The sequence below is a fragment of the Staurois parvus genome, unplaced genomic scaffold, assembly GCF_062004578.1.
Source record: "Staurois parvus isolate SC_StPar_1 unplaced genomic scaffold, SC_StPar_1.0 ptg000139l, whole genome shotgun sequence".
Taxonomy (NCBI): Eukaryota; Metazoa; Chordata; class Amphibia; order Anura; family Ranidae; genus Staurois; species Staurois parvus.
The window spans coordinates 249,614-269,076 of record NW_028317935.1 but is presented as its reverse complement, the minus strand read 5'-3'; the positions used below and the strand labels follow the sequence as shown (position 1 = coordinate 269,076).

Below are 19,463 nucleotides of genomic sequence, written 5' to 3'. Positions count from 1 at the left end.
AGCTACAGAATCTTGTATATATTAAGATGTTGCGCAGCCCTGCCGCCCTGAAGCAGTAGTTCTGCTATAGGGCGATCGGAAAGCAGCTTACCTGAGGATGCCCCAGGTCTTTTAAAGCAGGAGTAAAGATTGCTGTACTCACCTCCCACTACATGTTCTTGAGCTCCTTCCTTGGATATCTTTACCCGATCTTCTTCTGGGTTTGACATCTTTGGCCATCTTGATTAGTCAGCTAGGGGTGACATAACTCCTGCGCATACACACATGGGTAATTCACCATGGCATGCTGAGAATGTACGCTAAGCAGCTCATTCTACAGAAGTTTCCAAGCAGGAAGGTAAGCAGCTTTTTTTCCCCCAAACATTTCAGTAAAATTTTGCCATCGACAAAAACAAAATTAGAAGGTAAAAGGAGCAATTGTACAGTGGTATACAAACAAATTACATCATATAATTAAGCGGGCAGCACAGTCGCTAAATGGTTAGCACTTCCACCTCACAGTACTAGGGTCATTGGTTCAAATCTCAACCACGGCACCACCTGCCTGGAGTTTGCATGTTCTCCCTGTGCCTGCGTGGATTTTCTCAAGGTACTCCAGTATCCTCCCACACTCCAAAAGACATGCTGGTAGGTAAACTAACTCCTGTCTAAATTGGCCCTAGTATGTGTATGTATGAATGTGAGTTAGGGACCATAGATTGTACGCCCTTTGAGCGTTAGGGACTGATGTGAATGTACAATATATATATACTGTATAAAACACTGCGTAAATTGACAGCGCTATATAAGTACCTGAAATAAATGAATAAATAATTTACATTGTACTGGATCTTTAAGACATGGCTAGCTAAGGTTATTTCCTACAGAGTCGTCCTTATTTAGGGTTGATCTCAACAACTGATGGCAAGGCGTTGTGTCCTACTGTAGGTAGTAATAGATTTCTCCTTCATCAGGTGTGTGACTAACAGCACTAAAAGAAACAAAAGATATCAGTGTTCAAACTTCAAACCATTTACCATACAGAATATTAACTTGTTAGCAGTAACAAAAAAAAATTGTTTATGTAGATGCAAGGGCGGACTGACAACTCATGGGGCCCCCGGGCAATAGGAGATCATGGGGCCCCTGTGTCCTTGCCCAAACTCAAAAAAGCCTATGAAAAAGGTACCAGGTGCATCTCATGGGGGCCCCTACTGTCCACCGGCCCTCAGGCAGTGCCCGAGTTTCCAAATGGTCAGTCCGCTCCAGTGTAAATGTTTTCTGGGTGACCAAATTGGGTTACGATGAGAAAGCTAGAGGTGAGGAGTTATTCATATATCTTTGTTAGTGGTGAATATATTGAAAGTTCAAAAGCTAGGTATAGTTCCATTTGGGCTCGTTTACACTTACTTCAAAATGTGGCACTGGACACGCTTTTTTTTAAAGTACTCTGAATGCCAATCAAAATTTATACCCCATGTCGCTTCCTTGGTGTTTCAAAGCACCTCCAAAGCCTCCATAGAAGTCTATAACAAAGCTCGCCAACAGCTCCTGCAGCTTTTGATGTGTTTTCATTCAGAGTTAACTTTGCTTTGTTTTGCAGATATTACAGGTATCCCAGGATGCACTTGAAAACAAACAAACGAGCCAGAAAGACATCATCAGCAGTCACTTCCAGTTCAAATGTATATAATCAGATGCAGACAACACATCTGGTGAGCAGCGAGGAGCAGCAGGAAAGTAAATGGGGTCCAGACTGGAGTGAAGCAACCAGCAGATGGCACATGTGGTGCGCAATATGGGATCGCTTTAGCAGAAGGTGATCGGGGACCAGAGAGAGAGGACTGAGTAGCGGAGGATCAGCGGAGCTAGCAGACTGGAGCAGGAGAAAATAGCAATGTCACACATGGTATGTAGCATGGGAACAATATAGCAGGAGGTGAGTATGAACCAGAGAGAGAGGAGGATTATCAAACCAGAGGCTTAGCAGAGTTGGGGGTTACTACTGAGAGGGGGGATCAGCAGAGCTGGGAGTTACTACTGAGTGGGGGATAAGCAGAAATTGGGGTTACTACTAAGTGAGGGTTCAGCAGAGCTGGGGGTTTCTACTGAGTGGGGGATAAGCAGAGCTGGGGGTTTCTACTGAGTGGAGGATAAGCAGAGCTGGGGGTTTCTACTGAGTGGGGGATAAGCAGAGCTGGGAGCTCTCAAGCCTCTCCTGGTGTACCACCCCAAACCCCAGATAGTCCATCTCTATCCAGCAATCTGAAAGCTTTCCCTGGACATCTGCTGCCTTAAGAGCACAGTCCAGCTGAGGCTAGTCAGGTTTCCCTAAATATAATATATAGGACTGTGCTCTAGACCCATGTACCACTCAGAGAAAAAAAATCAAAACTAACAGGTAGCTGCCGTTCTTAATGGAATCCCATTAATTAAACAAATCTGTGCATATAGAACACTAATATCTACAATACCTGATCTAAGAAATTGAATATGTAAAAAATACTCCCCCTATATAAAAATGACACAAGAAATTGTGCAAAAAATATACATATAACAAACCCTCCATACCTCTAATTCGCATATAATGTGAATGCAACATAATCTGTGACTAATACATAATGTTCTCTCTCATCACATATAAGTATATAAAACAATATTATAAATTATTAAGTGATTAATGCAATCAAATAAATAAATAAATAAATAATTACATAATGTGCAACAGATGTGTCCATTAAATAACTTTAGACGAAGTCACATCATCACAAATTCCAACATAACTCCTTGTGTCCATCCAATACATGAAATTCTTCAGTAATAAAGTGCTATTTGTTGTGCAAATTCCACTATGCTAATGACATCCCCTGATGACATATTTTGATGACGAAACACTTAGGGTGGAGTTATTGCCATTTAGTAGAAGTTCAGCACAGCTCAATTTTACAATGGTGTGTGACGTCTTTCACGCTGTGCCCCATTACATTATGGGTACAAAGTGAAGGAGGTACCAGCAGGGCTGTAGACAGTGAGGGAATGTGGTGGAGGGTGTGGCAGAAGGACGAAGGGGGGGAGCAGTAAAATTCATCTTCGCCTCTGTAGAAAACAATCCATGCCTCGGCTGGGAATGCCCCCCTTGAGCCCGTGCTGCTCACATAGTTGCAACTTGCATCGACTGCATGAAGGTAAAAAACCTTGAGACTTTAGAACCACTTTAAGTTTGCATTAGCGCATTTAAAGAGAGTTTTAACACTTTTCAAAATATAGTTTAATAAAAAGGTAAAACTGGTGCAAATAAAATATTTAAACACAAAAAAAAGACATTGCAAAGAAACAAAGAGACAACAAGCAACAGAAAGATAAACGGGGTGAAAAATGAATACTAGCAAGTCCTGTTTCAACAGGTTTCAGTCCATGAGAAAGGTGGTACTGTATATTGGCTCTGATAACTTGTCAGGTGTTCATTTGCCTGATGGTACACAACAGCTTCCAAAATGTGGTTGCATTCCAATTTTCTTCACATCAAGGGGGGTTTTGACTGAAACCATCTGACCAATCATCTTGTCAAAGGGATGGTTGCTGGGATGTCACTATGTTTATGACCAAGTCCAAAATACAGTTTGCTATAGGTATTAATATCTCTGAATACCTACAGATTACAGCCTGCTAATGTGCATATTATTGTCCAGCACGAAATTAGCTTTGGATAGACGGTTTCAGATGTCTACTTTATCTAGGAGGCTAAGGGTTCCATTGGTTCCCATATGGTCTGACATAGGGGTGTTTGGGCTTGAAACAATACAAATGAACTGAAGTAAATATGTCCTTAGGCTAAGTTCACATCTGTGTGGGTGGTGCCTATGCGAGCACAATACTGGCAGCCACAACCACTCACACAGAAAAATGTGGGTGGGTGCCATTAATCTTAATGACACGCTGCCCGCATTGGAAATCGCACCCGTGCTGGGAACCTCAGTTCCCGTATGGGTTGCAATTTCAAAAATAGTGCAGAGACTTCTTTCCTACATGTCCTGGGGCACGGCAGCCCATTCAAATGGGCCTGTGCAAATCACGGGCCTGCACGGCTGTGTTAGGTGAACCTAACCTTGCTATGGCTGTACTGGTATTATTTCATGAGCTATAACATATACTGAAGGTTTAAAGTCTTTGCTGATGACCAGCTAATCAGGAATGTGTATTGGCCATTACCCCCAGCTGAGCTATTTAAGACAGGGTATCTGTTCAAAATCCAGGCACTTAGGCCTGTTGAGTCTGACATTTTTATTAGATTTTGAGAGGGAAATGTGGATTCAGGTAATAGGCAAGAGAGAGTCTGCATTTTTTCCTTTCAAGGATCTGATAAGAAAGTTCTGGCATTGGCAACAGTTTGTGTATTGCATTAACTGGAGAAGGGAGGGGGAAAGGTCACTGTGGCTATGCCTCTGCTGCTGACAAAATGGCTGAGATGAGCTGGGCCATGAACACAATGGATGTAGCATACAGTTTTCACGTGCCCAATGCGCACAGCCATTACAATACTCCACTACAGCGATTCCACGTTCAGGAGCTCCCTCACCAGGTGCTGACATCTTCGGCCAGTCTTTTTCCGTGTTTCAAGCTTTGGACTTTTCATTGGCTGGGTCAAGATGATGTCACTCCCATGCAGGGGCGGACTGACAACTCATGGTGCCCCAGGGCAATAGGGGATCATGGGGCCCCTGTGTCCTTGCCCAAACTCAAAAAAGCCTATGAAAAAGGTACCAGGGGCATCTCATGGGGCCCCCTACTGACCCCCGGCAGTGCCTGAGTTTCCACATGGTCAGTCTGCCCCTGCTCCCATGCATGTGTGGGAGTTTATTCATTTCAGCAGTTTGGGAACATGCAGGTAAAGAATACTTTAAAGCAGGGGTCTCCAAACTTTCTATAGAAAGGACCAGTTTACTATCTTTCAGACTTTAGGGGAGCCAGAGGGAGTAGAAAATATTTTGGCATTAGTGGGACTAAACAATGTCCCATCTTTGGTATTAAGGAGAGGAATAGTGCCCCATAGTTGGTGTCAGTTGGAGGAATAGTACCCCAGTGTTGGCATCAATGGGAGGAATAGTGCCCTGTCATTAGTGTCAGCGGGAGGAATAATGGCCCATTGTTGGAGTCAGTGGCAGAAATTAGGTTCCATTGTTGATGTCAGTGGGGGGAATAGTACCCCATCATTTGTGTAAGTGGAGTAATATTTTCCTATTGTTGGTGTCAGTGGGGGGGGAAGTGCCCCATCATTGGTGTTAGTAGGAGTAATAGTGCCCCATCATTGGTGTCAGTGGGAGGAATATTGGCCCACTATTGGTGTCAGTAGGAGGAATAGTACCCCATCGTTGGTGTCAGTGAGAGGAATAGTCCCCCAATGTTGGCGTCAGTGGGAGGAATAAATTTTTCCCTCTGTTTGATCTGCAAAACCAGTTGCAACTGACTACAGTTTTCATTCTTTTTTTATTTTTGTGTTTCTTAAAGCCAGAAGGTTGGAATGTTAAATGAAAATAGTTTTCAGGCATGTCGGTGATTGTTTTTTTTTCTTTATACACAATGAACTGCTTCCCGAACGCCCTATAGCAGAAATACTGCTACAGGGCGGCATGGGTGCGCAAAATCATGTATCTATACGTGATTTTGAATTGCCAGGTAGGGGGTGTGCGTGACCCACGTGCGCGCCCTACCTGAGCTGCCATGTGCGGCTGTCAATCACCGGCGCCTGGTGATTTTTGATGATCTCCGACGGGGAGGAGAACTGTTTTGTTTACTAACAGTTCTCCTCCTTCTCAGCTCGGGCACACTGCTTTTGGATGGCTGTGCACAGCACAATCACCCAAAGCAGTGTGCTTACCGTGAAGCACACAGACACTACCCCCTAGTAAAACAATCCCAGCACACAGTTAACCCTTTGATCGCCCCTCATGTTAGTCCCTTCCTGCCCAGTGCCATTAGTACAGTGTCAGTGCTTTTTTATAGCACTGATCACTGTATTGGTGTCACTGGAGATGTCAGTTCCCCCCAGTGTCAGAATGCCTGCCACATTCCTGCTATAAGTCGCTGATCGCCTCCATTACTAGTAAAAAAAATTACTAGTTTTTTTTAGCAAAGACGTAGCAGAATACATTTTGGCCTACATTTATGATGGAATTTGATTTTTTAAATTTTTTTACTGGACATGTTTAATAGCAAAAAGTCAAAATTATTGTTTTTTTATCAAAATTGTCGGACTTTTTATAGCGCAAAAAAATTAAAGACGCACAGGTGATCAAATACCCCCGAAAGAAAGCTCAATTTGTGGGAAAAAAAAAAGGATGTGAATTTAATTTGGGTGCAGCATTGTATGACCACGCAATTGTCAGTAAAAGTGCCATAACGTAAAAAATGGCCTGGTCAGGAAGGGCGAAAAATCCTGTCGATGGCAAGTGGTTAAACAATTGAATGAACATTTTCCAAGAGTGGTGATTCCATAATTTTTGCCAGGGGTTGTATCTGTTAGAGGGAGGGGTGCGGCGGGCGCGCCTGCAGCTATGAGAACATGTTACATGTTCCACCTTATAATTGGGTGGAACATGTAACATGTTCCAAAGGTGACCTGATGACATCCAGGGATTCCCTCTCTTTGGAGGGATTTTCTCTCACTTCCTGTTTTGGCTATGGGACAGGACGTGAAGGAAAATCTGGCCAAAAGAACACAGATGGCAAAAATGGGTGGTAACCCTCTCTTTCTCTATCCAGTTTTTCATTTTTTAAATTTGTCATCAGTTCTACTTTAAAGAAGAACTTCCCTACATTTTTATAAATTAAACGTCAGCAGCTATGGTAGCTGCTGACTTTTAAAAATCAGATACTCACCAGTCCATTGATTCCTGCGCTGTCTCCTCACAGCTGATTCCTCTTGCGGCTGCCACCAATTTGGATTTGGAAGCCGAATATCACTTCCTGATGAATTATAGCCTGCTCGCCAATGCTTAAGGGCTGGTTCACACCATAGAAATGCAGTCCAGATGCGTTTCCGCATGTGCGTTTTTGAACGTGTTCCAGTGCATTTTTGATGCGATCCAGATCATTTTTTCCTCCTCTCCTTTTCTTCAATTTAAATAGGGACATGTGTGTTCCGGTGCATTTTTGATGCGTTTTACAGCATTCCAGTACAGTTCTGTGCAGGAAAAATGCAGCCTGTTCTTATTTTATTTCTGCAACCGGAACACACTGGAACTGCAAGCACTGATGTGAACTGTAACATTGACATCTATATAACCTTCTTTCTGTGCGTTTTTTGGATGCAGAAAAAGCAACTGAAATGCACGTAGTGTGAATTGGCCCTAAAAGTGAAATAACACGTGGTGCAGGGATACTGGTCCTGCGGCCTCCTGGGATGTGTAATGTGTCCTGGAAGGTTGCATGTGGATCGAGTGACACCATCTTGGCCTAGGCAAGAATTTGTGGAAGTGGATGCGAGTACCAACAAAAAAAACGTACTTCCCCCTCCCAAAAAAAATAACCAATCCAATTACAAGCTGAGTGTAGAGGAAGAATGGGGGTACGTAATGTTTTGGGGGTTATTTACTAAAGCTGGAGAGTGAAAAATCTGGTGCAGCTCTGCATGGGCAGCACAGTGGCTAAATGGTTAGCACTTCCGCCTGGCAGTACTAGGGTTGTTGGTTCAAATCTCAACCATGCCGCCACATGCCTGGTGTTTGCATGTTCTCCCTGTGTCTGCGTGGGTTTTCTCCAGTTTCCTCCCACACTCCAAAGTTAGGGACTTTAGGTTGTACGCCCCTTGAGGGTTAGGGACTGATGTGAATGTACAATATATATGTAAAGCTCTGTGTAGATTGACAGTGCTATATAAGTACCTGAAATAAATAAATAGAAACCAATCAGCTTTCAGGTTGTAATGCCAAAGCTTAACCACTTCCCGACCGGCCGTTGCATATAAACGGCCAGACGGTGGCAGTGCAGGGTCGGGTGGCCGTTTTTAAACGGCCTCCCAGCACTCTGCTTGTGCGCGCTCCCTGGGAGCGCGCAGCACCACGATCCGGTGCCCGCTGTGTCCTCCGGACACAGTGAGACACTGATCATCGGACGGGACCTCTGTACGAGGTCCCGATCATGTGATCACTGATTGGCCAATCAGTGATCACATGCAAAGTAGTAAGCAAGATGTCACTTGTGACATCATTGCTTACTACGTGTGAAATCTGTGAATGATCACAGAGGTCACATGGTACAAGGCTATTCACAACAGCCTTGTACCATGTGACAAGCTGTGACCAATCACAGCTCACTCAGTACTTCTCAATGAGTGCAAGAATGCACACAGAGAAAGAGAGAAATGATTGCTTTTACATCCTATATGGGTGTAAAAGCAGCAGTGTAAAAAAAAAAAAAAATAAATAAATAAAAATCTTCATCACCCCCCACAAGTAGTACAGTGTCACCATGGTGACACTGTACTGCTAGGGTGACAGTATGTAAAAAAAAAAATAAAAAATAAGAATATAAAAAAATAAAATAAAAATGTAAAAAAAAATGTTTAAAAATTATAATTTTTGGTTATAAACTAATTTTGGATTTTTTTTTTTACTAAAAAGATAACGGAATAAATTTTGGCAAAGATTTATGATTAAATATTATTTATTTGCAAAATTTTATAAAAAAAACACTTTTTTTTCAAAATTTTTGGACTTTTTCATTTACATAGCAAAAAACAAAAAAATCCCAGCGGTGAATAAATACCACCAAAATAAAGCTTTATTTGTCTCAAAACAATTGTAAAAAATTCATATTGGGTACAGTGTTGCATGACCGCGCAATTGTCATTTAAAGTGTGATAGCGCTGAAAGCTGAAAATTGCCCTGGACAGGAAGGGGGTAAAAGTGTCCGGTCTGGAAGTGGTTAATTGAACAAACTGAAGTTATAAGCTGATTGGCTCTCTTTCGCAGCTGTGTCAGAGTGCTCCAGCTTTAGTAAATCTTCCCCTTTGAGTGAAGTCTGCTTCAAAGTGACACCAAAGCCAAAACGTTTTTTTCCATTTTGGACAGAGTAAGGGAGGGTTATAACTAGGGATGCAGCGATATACACTTATAGGCATTTTGCAGATAGGAAAAAAAAGCATTAATGACCGCAGAAAATGAGAGATTTTGCCGCAATTATACCTATGACTTTGCCGCGGTTTTTCTTGCGATTTTACCTGCGGTTTTGCCACGATTTTACTGCTATTTTGCAGTGATTTTACCATGTTTAGGGTGTGTTTTTCATAGGTCATGTGACCCAATAAACACATCAAAATGCAACACGTGTGTTTTTGATGAGTTTTCAATGCATTTCAGGCCTGGTTCACAACAGTGCAGTTTGCGTTTTCTCCATTTTGCAGTGTGTTTTGTGTTTTTGCATGCACGTTTTTGACATTTTTGATGCGTTTTGCATTTCTCTGAATTTTTTTGTGACCAACTTGATGCTGGGCAGATTAAAAAATGCAAAACGCATCAAAAACACATGTGCATTTTAACCACTTCCCATCCGGCCTATAGTAATATGACGGCCGGGCGAACCTCTCATTCCTCCGGTAGGGCATCAAATGACGTCCTTCCTGGATTGTGCAGTGCGCCTGCCCGCAGGGCCATGCTGTGGCGAGATCGGTCACTGGCTGTGTACCTTGGACACGGCCAATGACAGATCTGTGTACCGGGCCCATTGCCAGTACCATGTGACCTGTTGTGACCAATCACAGCAGGCCACATGACAGTTGTATACAATGGATGGTTTCCTTTCATGCCATCCATTGTATACAAGTGTGTCTAGCTGTGAATGGTCACAGTGATTACATGCACAGGCTGGGCCAATCACAGCCCATCTGTGTCGTGATTATCCGTGGGCAATCACAGGTAATCACAACAAGAAAACCTGAATGAATCAATTTCATTCAGTTAAATGCTTGCTTATAGCAATAAATTCTTTGCTATAATCAATCAAATTGTGTAAAAAAAAAAAAAAATACTGATCACTTCCCCAAAGTAGTACAATGTTACTATGGTAACATTGTACTAGTTTGGTCATAGTGAAATATGAAAAAAAAATCTTAAAAAAAGAGAAAAATGTAATAAAAAATAATAAAAAAAAAAAATTATCTTTTTTTTTTTTTTTTGTACTGTCACTAGTCAGTGTCCCTGATCACCGAGACACCAGTTATATGATGACGCTGTACTGCATTGGTGACAGCATGTAAAATAAAAAATTGTGAAAATTTTTTTAATTTCTTAATTTTCTGAAAAATGATGACAAAAAATTACAACTTCAAAAAACTCGCCATGCCTCTTATGAAATACGTCGGACTGTCTACTTTGCAAAAAGGGGTCATTTGGGGGATATCTGTGCTGTTCTGACATGTTTGGGCCTCAAGAAATCAGCTGTCAGTACTTTCAATTTTCAGATATATCCCACAGTTTGTGAACTCTATAACTTTCCTACAGACTAAATAATAAACACTGATTTGGGTTATTTTCACCAAAGAAATAAAGCACAATACATCTTGGCCTAAATTTATGAAGAACAATTATTTATTTGCTAACTTTTATAACAGAAGCAAAGAAAAACGTGAGTTTTCAAAATTTTCAATCTTTTTTTGTTAATTTAGCAAAAAATAAAAACCCTAGTGGTGATTAAATACCACCAAAAGAAAGCTCTAGTTGTGTGAACAAAATGATAAAAATGTAGTTTGGGTATGGTGTTGCATGACGGCGCAATTGTCATTCAAAATGTGTGAGTGCTGAAAGATGAAAATTGGCCTGGGCAGGAAGGGGTACAAGTGCCTGGTATTGAAGTGGTTAATTACCACCGTAATCAGCTACAGAACCCAAGTAATGAATGTATTCGGTTTTAACCATTAGCCGCCCGGCCAATGGCCGTTTGGCGGCTTCAGATGTGTATCTGCATTCCGGGTGCACGCCATTTGGCGTGCTCCCGCACATGCGCCGTTTGCGCTAGTGCAGAGCGGCGCAGCAGTGCGATCTGTCATCGGCCGTGCACCTCGGACACGGCCGATGACAGATCCGAGTATCGGCTCCCGTTGCTGGTACCATGTGACCTGCTGTGACCAATCACAGCAGGTCACATGACAGTTGTATACAATGGATGGCTTCATTCATGATGCCACCCATTGTATACTAGTGCCTAGCTGTGAATGGTCACAGCTAATCACATGCACATGTCATGTGATTAGCTGTGACCAAATCACAGATAAGCACAAAAAAAAAAAAAAAAAAAAAAAAGCTGAATGAATCGATTTCATTCAGGTAAATGCTTGCTTATAGCAAAGTAATTCTTTGCTATAAACAAATTGTGTAAAAAAAAAAAAAAAATACTGATCACTTCCCCAAAGTAGTACAATGTTACTATGGTAACATTGTAATATTTTGGTCATAGTAAAATATGAAAAAAAAATCTTAAAAATAATTTTAAAAAATGTAATAAAAAATTAAATATAATAAAAAAATAAAAAAAATAAAAAAAAAAATATATATTTTTTTTTTCATACTGTCACCAGTCAGTGTCCCTGTTCACCGCCATGCCAGTTATATGATGACGCTGTACTGCACTGGTGACAGTATGTAAAAAAAAAAATAGTGAAAATAATTTTTTTCATTTTTTCATTTTCCGAAAAATTATGACAAAAAAATACAACTTCAAAAAACTCGCCATGCCTCTTATGAAGTACGTCGGACTGTCTGCTCTGTAAAAAGGGGTCATTTGGGGGATATCTGTACTATTCTGACATTCTTGGACCTCAAGAAATTAGATTGGCTGTCAGTACTTCAGGATTGATCAATATTCAGATCTATACCATAGTTTGTGAACTCTATAACTTTCCTACAGACTAAATAATACATCCTAATTTGGGTTATTTTCACCAAAGACATGAAGCAGAATACATCTCGGCCTAAATTTATGAAGAACAATTATTTATTTATAAACTTTTATAACAGAAACTGTGTTTTTCAAAATTTTTGGTATTTTTTTGTTAATTTAGCAAAAAATAAAAACCCCAGTGGTGATTAAATACCACCAAAAGAAAGCTCTAGTTGTGTGAAGAAAATGATAAAATTTTAGTTTGGGTACAGTGTTGTATGACCGCGCAATTGTCATTCAAAGTGTGAGAGCGATGAAACCTGAAAAATGGCCTGGGCAGGAAGGTGTAAAATTGCACGGTATTGAAACAGTTAAAGAGATGAAATGGCAATCCTCCTTCTAATCCCTGTTCACTCCATCCAAAACGAATAAAGTTTTGCCTTTAGCGGCACTGTCAGATGATTTCACGGGGGAAGGTTCTCTTTAACACTCTGGAGCCTCCTGCAGCGACTACACTGCACAACACCCTAGCAGTGACCACCGCTGTACACTAGAGGGAGATGGTGTGAGAGGGACAGATCACGTGTGACGGGCTGTAGGCGGGGCTGTCATGTGATGGTCACATGACGCTGTCTTGCGCTTGCCTGTGTCTGTACGGTGGGGTTGTGCTCTTGATTCGGCCGCAGCATGAGACCCCGGGGAGTCGTGTTGGTGGCTGCGCTCCTGATCATCGCCAGCGGACAGTCCTCAGGGGGAGCACCCAGAGAGCTGTGCGGGTAAGAAGAGGTCATCGCTGTCTATGTAACCTGCAGATCTGTCATCGGTGCTGGCCATGACAATGCACAAGCCCCACATCATGTGCAGGAAGCTTCCCATCTACTACACAATACATCTGTCCCATCCACAATGGCCTGTGTGCTCCTAGATCACCGTGTACTGTCATGTACGTGGCTGTGCTCTGCTGATAGTGACAACTCCTATACCCACCAGGACCTGTGTCTGCTGGATGTGATAGATTGTAAGCTCCAAGGATCAGGCCCTCCTAGCTCTCCTTGTATTGAACTGTATCGTCTCGTTATATTGTAAAGCGCTGAGCAAACTATTGGCACTATATAAATAATATATATTCTGTATAATAACATGACGTTGTGTATTGTATGGGGCAGCCTGGACACACATGGCCATACACCACACAATCTGATTGTACAATCGCCTTTAGATTGACCAAAACCCTCTAATATAAGGGGCAGAGCATCCACTACGCTTGGGTCATCTCAGGCCGGCCATTGCACTGCGTACTTGTTGCCCAGGTTCACACTGATGTGGTGTGGAAGTCGCATCGGTTTCTGTGCGATTTCCCCACTGCATTATGATCACACCACGTTCATTTGAACCGCTGTGGCAGGGGTGTATTTACCACAAGGCATGTGCCTAGGGCGGCATTTTTCAGGGGGGCATATGGGGCATGGGGACTAGGTGGGATCCGAGAGAGGCTGCAGGCAGCTTGATGGTGGATGCAGAGCCCGACTGTCGTTCCGGGGATATCCAGAGCTGTGAAGGTGAGCGTCTTTCTCTCTGTCGCTGCCGGGGGGGGGGGGGTATTAGTGGAAGGCTTTCTCGGGTGGGAATGGGGCAGGGGTGTTGGTCACTGCCAGGCTCTCTCCATGGGGAGGGTCTGGTGTTGGTCGGTGTTAGGATCTCTCCGCTGGGGAGGGGGGGGCATCTGATTTTTGTGTTGCCTAGGGCAGCACAAAACCTAAATACACCACTGCAGGTGTGTATGTTAAGTTCACAACACCCCGAAATCGGTTGGCAAAATGCGGCGGGATGTGCAGAATTGGATCGCATGGGTGTGAATATCCGATTCTGGTGGAGACGAAAAAAAGGGTCCTGCACTATGTTGATGCGGTTGCGATCTGAGCCTTACAAAATGTATGGCTCAAATTGCACCGTTTTGCACGAGAATGCTGTGCGGTTCCTGTGTGATGGCCAGCTCACACTACATGCATTTCAGTTGATTTTGTTTCTGCATCCAAAATGCACAGAAAGTAGGTTATATGGTTGTCAATGTCAGTTCACATCAGTGCTTGCAGTTGCAGAAAAAAAAGTAGAACACACATTTTTTTCTGCACAGAAATGCACTGGAACGCGTTAAAACGCATCAAAAACACAGTGGAATGCGATAAAACACACGTTCCTATTTAACCACTTGCCCTCTAGAGAATTTACCCTCTTCCTGACCACGCCATTTTTGTGAGTTACGGCACCATTACTTTGACCATTGCGCAGTCATGCAACGCTGCACCCAAATTAAATTTACATCCCTTTTTTTTCCCCCACAAATTTTCTTTTGGTGGTATTCAATCGCCTGTGAGTTTTTATATTTTGCACTATAACCACTTGAGCCCCAGAGGATTTACCCCCCTTAATGACCAGGCCTTTTTTTGCTGTTTGGCGCTGCACTAATTCAAATGATAATTGCGCGGTCGTGCAATGCTGTACCCAAACGAAATTTACGTCCTTTTTTCACACAAATAGAGCTTTGTTTTGGTGGTATTTTATCACCTGTGCGCTTTTCATTTTTTGCGCTATAAACAAAACACAAAACTTTTGAAAAAAAACCAATATTTTCTACTTTCAGCTATAAAAAATATATAGTAAACTCAAAGCTAGTCATAAATTTAAGCCAAAATGTATTCTGCTACATGTTTTTGGTAAAAAAAATCCCGTGCATTAGCGGGCAAACTGGCGCTATCTAGGAGGGGCGCTAACACTATCGGAAGTCACCAGGGACACTAATACAGTGATCAGTAAAAATCTGTTCACTGTAATCAATGACACTGGTGACAGGGCAGTGAAGGGGTTAACTGGGGGGGGGCAATCAAGGGGTTAAATGGGATTTCTGGTGCACTAGCGGGCAAACTGGCGCTATCTGGGAGGGGCACTAACACTATCGGAAGTCGCCAGCGACACTGATACAGTGATCAGTAAAAATCTGTTCACTGATCAATGACACTGGTGACAGGGCAGTGAAGGGGTCAACTCGGTGGGGGGGGGGCGATCAAGGGGTTAGACGGGATTATTGGTGTATTAGCGGGCAATCTGGCGCTATCTGGGGGGGGGCGCTAACACTATCGGAAGTCGCCAGCGACACTGATACAGTGATCGGTAAAAATTGGTTCACTGATCAGTGACACTGGTGACAGGGCAGTGAAGGGGTTAACTGGGGGGCGGCGATCAAGGGGTTAAACGGGATTACTGGTGTACTGGCGGGCAATCTGGCGCTATCTGGGAGGGGCGCTAACACTATCGGAAGTCGCCAGCGACACTGATACAGTGATCAGTAAAAATCGCTTCACTGATCAGTGACACTGGTGACAGGGCAGTGAAGGGGTTAACTGGGGGGGGGGGGGGCGGCGATCAGGGGGTTAAATGTGTCCTAGAGTGTTCTAACTGTAGTGTAGTGCTTGTGTACTCACTTTTTGGATTTCTTCTTCTCTGTCTGGAACGGAATGTGTCCAGGCAGAGAAGAATGACATCATATCCTGCCCTGTGTAAATATCAACACAGGATAGGACAGGGACCGATCATGTGATTTCAGCCAGAAATCACTGGCTGAAATCTAATGATCGATCCCTCCTGGATCAAATCGTATCACCCGCGGGTCGGCGGGAGCACGCGCGCGCGCCCCCTACCCGCGAATGTGTCGGGAGCGCGGAGCATATTTTAAAACGTGCTTTTGCGCTCCACTGCCGCCCTGCACACGTATATACACAGTGGCAGGGCGGCAAGCGGATAAAAAAGAAAACCGAAAATTTTGAGAGAAACAATATTTTTGACTTTTTGCTATTAAACATGTCCAGTGAAAAATTTTTTTAAAAAAATCTAATTTTGTCGTAAATTTAGGTCTAAATTTTATTCTGCTACATGTCTGTTAAAAAAAAAAAAATCCCAATATGTGTAAATTAATTGGTTTACGTGAAAGTTATAGCGTTTACAAATGGTGGTGTATATATATACTGGGTGGGCTTTTTTTTTTACTAGTAATAGCGGCAATCAACGACTTATAGTGGAACTGCGGCATGCATGCTGACATTGGGGGGGAACTGACTTTGTATCACTGACATCCCCAGTGACACTAATACAGTGATCAGTGCTAATAAAAAGCACTGACACTGTACTAATGGTACTAAGCAGGAAGGGGTTAAGGTGTTAATGTGTGGGGCAATCAAAGGGTTAACTGTGTGCCGTTTTACATTATGTTCGTGTTTGTGCTTCGCCATGGAAAGCAGTGTGTAGGAGCTGACAGGGAGGAGAGCTGTTTTGCTTACAAACAGAGCCCCTCTCACCCCCCCCTCCGGCCGCCAGCGTGTAATCACTGGCTGGGACCAATAATATGTGAGTGGTCAATTTTAATTGTTGTTTTAGATATGCTCGGAGGTTTTCAATGTAAGAGGGTGTACCAAGAGTCAAAAACACACAATATCAAAATGTTTTAAATCTTCACACAAATATGTATTTAAACTCTTATTTTTATTATTTTGTGCAAAAAACGTTGTTTGGCGGGTTTGTTCTGCCAATCGCAGCCTTCTTCCCCACAACCCTGGGCTGGTCTGCGGGTGGGGGGCTTATCGGAATCTGGAAGCCCACTTTAACAAGGGGGGCCCCCAGATCCCAGTCCCCATCCCCCTCCTCCCCATGTGAATGAATATGCGTTACCGCTACTCGTTCACAAAAAAGTGTAGTGTAAAAAAAAAAATAAATAAAAAAAGTCCCCCAAAGTAGATCCAACGTCAGTCATGCTGCCGCTACCGAAAAAAAGAAATAAAAAAACCCCGCTAAGACACTAACTCCCTGCCGCCTGACAGCTGCACTGCGATGGCAGTTCTTAGTGTCATGACGTCACAAGGGAGTGGGGTTCACCCCTCTCCTTGTGACATCATCCTGTGCTGTGATTGGCTGAAGCATTGCTCCTGACCTGTGGTTAGGTGCATTGCTTTGACCAATCACATTGCACTGTCAGTACACAATCTAATGTGGAGCACATATCCGCGAATATCCCCCCGACCGCCCGTATCGTTCGTGTTTTCAGCGTCAGTGTTTGAGTCAAACTTAGGTGCAACTCAAACATTCAGCCAAACACTACTGTTCAGATATGTCTGGTGCACAGCCAGTGCACATTCAGTGCGGATTCAGACTCCACGCCGTTTATTTTATTTTTTTGATTATTGGCAATTCTTTTACATTCAGCTGTCAGTGGGGAACCCCACTGGCAGCTGAAACATTAACACATGGTTGTCACTACTAAAATACTGAATGACTTGATAAAATAACTCATGCTGTATTTTAGTAGCGTTTACTTTTTCCCGACGTCAGAAATGGATAAATTGGTTTTCAATGCATTCCCATGGGAAACGGCGTTTCGGTTTACAAATTTTTGACTATACGAAAGTCCCGCAGAACAAATTAAATTTGTAAACCGAGGTGTGTATGTATGTGTATAAAAAATATATATACACACAGTGACAAGAGTAATATAATGTTGCTGTAGTAACGTACTTCTCTGGGGAAGTGATCAGTGTATTATTATTATTATTTTTTATTTTTTTTTGCTTTAGGCAAGCAGTTAACTAAAATTGATTCATTCAGTGTTTTTTGTTGTGATTGGCCACAGCTAATCACATGACACAGATGGGTTGTGATTGGCCCAGTGTGTACTATGTGACAGCTCTAAGTTTCTGTATTTATCCCCACCTTCTGTTTTAATTACAGGGGTCAACAAGACAAATCGAGAGGGTGAATCTCCCCAGTGCAGACACAGGCAGCAATAAAAACCTAAATCTAACCCTTCCATAGTATATCTAATACTAAAAAAAACCGTTTTGCCTTTATGTACATTTTAGGGTTCATTCATATGGCCATACAATTTGAATAGAAACAAATATTTTTTGCCCGGCTGCCTGTATACTGGCAACTGCACATCAGAGCATTTACAGGTATGCATGGATAGATGTGTGCCCCTGGTTTTAAAATGTCTGTATATAGGGGTACACATTCATTCCTGCATGGATCTGTGGAAATACTGGTACCAGCATACAGCTGCAGCCTGTCATTGATTTGTACAGGTGGCTGTATTCAAACACCTGTACCCCGGTGTAGAGATATATACTTCTGTTTATGGTGTGCGGCGCTCTGTGGCCATGGGAGTGAGCTCTGAACAGTTTTAATGCTTCTCACCTCTTTTACACCTTAATTGCTGAGCCAAGGGAATCGAAAGGTCTTAGTGCTGATTAAACCTTGCCGTGGTTGTGGCGGTTCCCTGTGTCTCATAATACAGCTTCAGCCTACTGTATTATTATAGTAATATTGGTAGTTTTTTAGGAAACAGAAATATAAGTAGTTGAAATGACTTTTGTCTCATGTTCAGTCCTGTGTTCACTATCTTTTGGAGATCTGGAGGTTGCAGACCACCAGATACTAAGGAGGCAGATAGGAATCTGTCGTGTGGTTTTTACATCTGGTATCATTTGTAGAAGGTATAATGCAGAATGGGTAAAGTTTTTATAGTGTTTGTGTGCGCATGTATGTATGTGTGTATAAAATAAATATATATAATATATAATTTTTTTTTTTCCTCAATATTTCCTGAGCTACTAGCCAGGCCTTAACCCCTGGTTCACATATGTGCGTGGGCACAAGAGCCCATTCATTTGAATGGACTCCCGTGCCCCGTGACATGCAGGGAAGAAGACCTCGGTCCCAGTACGGTTGCCTTTTCCAGTGCGGGCGGCGTGCCATTAAAACTAATGGTACCTGCCCGCGGGTCCGCATTCTTCTGTACGGATTGTCATGCAGATCCGCAGTGGCACCACCCACACATATGTGAACCAAGCCTGAGAGTTACGCGCCACCAGTTGCCCCACCCAACCCATACCGTGCCCCCGCCCCTAATTTAGCAACTAAACACGCCCTTGTAAATTATCTCATGTAACTACACTGTTAAATGTTTCATGTAGAATAAAGTTACCAAAAGAAATATTAAATAAACACCCATCAGGTGTCCCCCCATGGGACCATTACTACGGCACCAAACTAAACTCTTTTGGCTGCACCCATGAAAGCTATTGCTGGAAGCCAAAATAGAAAAGAGGAGGAGGGGAGGGAGAGAGATTTTGAAGGAAGGAAAGAGAATAGATGGGAGGGAAGGAAAGAGGGGAGGAAGGAACTCGGATTCACATGGATGGCCCCCAGCTCACTGGCTCAGTCAGAAGCCTCACAGTTGTTCTGTATACAGGCTGTTCTGTATACAATTTCCCATCCATACATCCCCTAAGAAGCTGCATGGACTGGAGTGAGGGCGGGCACGGGGCTGGGCACTGTGGAGCACAGGGGGGCCTGGAAAGAGAAATCCAATAAAACAGCCGAGGATGATCGGTGCAGCGGTGGGGACAGTTACAAGCACCGATCTCCCTGCATCTCTTTCAATGAAGCAGCTGGAAGCCGCGTCTCCTACTGTCCTTCCCGCGACTTTCAGCTGCTTACAGAGCTCCATAGTCACATTTCTTGAGGTGCTAAAATGCCAGGGCAGTATTATCACCCCCCCAATGACCCCT

The 19,463-nt window shown here is 43.0% G+C and overlaps 1 protein-coding gene across 1 annotated transcript in view; it reads left to right on the top strand.

The window, feature by feature from the left end:
• Positions 1-12,480: 12,480 nt before the first annotated feature.
• Positions 12,481-19,463, top strand: part of IGF2R (insulin like growth factor 2 receptor) — a 217,169-nt gene continuing 210,186 nt past the window's right edge. The window contains exon 1 of the mRNA XM_089673497.1: positions 12,481-12,626. Coding sequence (XP_089529623.1) covers positions 12,538-12,626 — 89 coding nt within the window. The 5' untranslated portion in view covers positions 12,481-12,537. The remainder of the gene's footprint in view (positions 12,627-19,463) is intronic.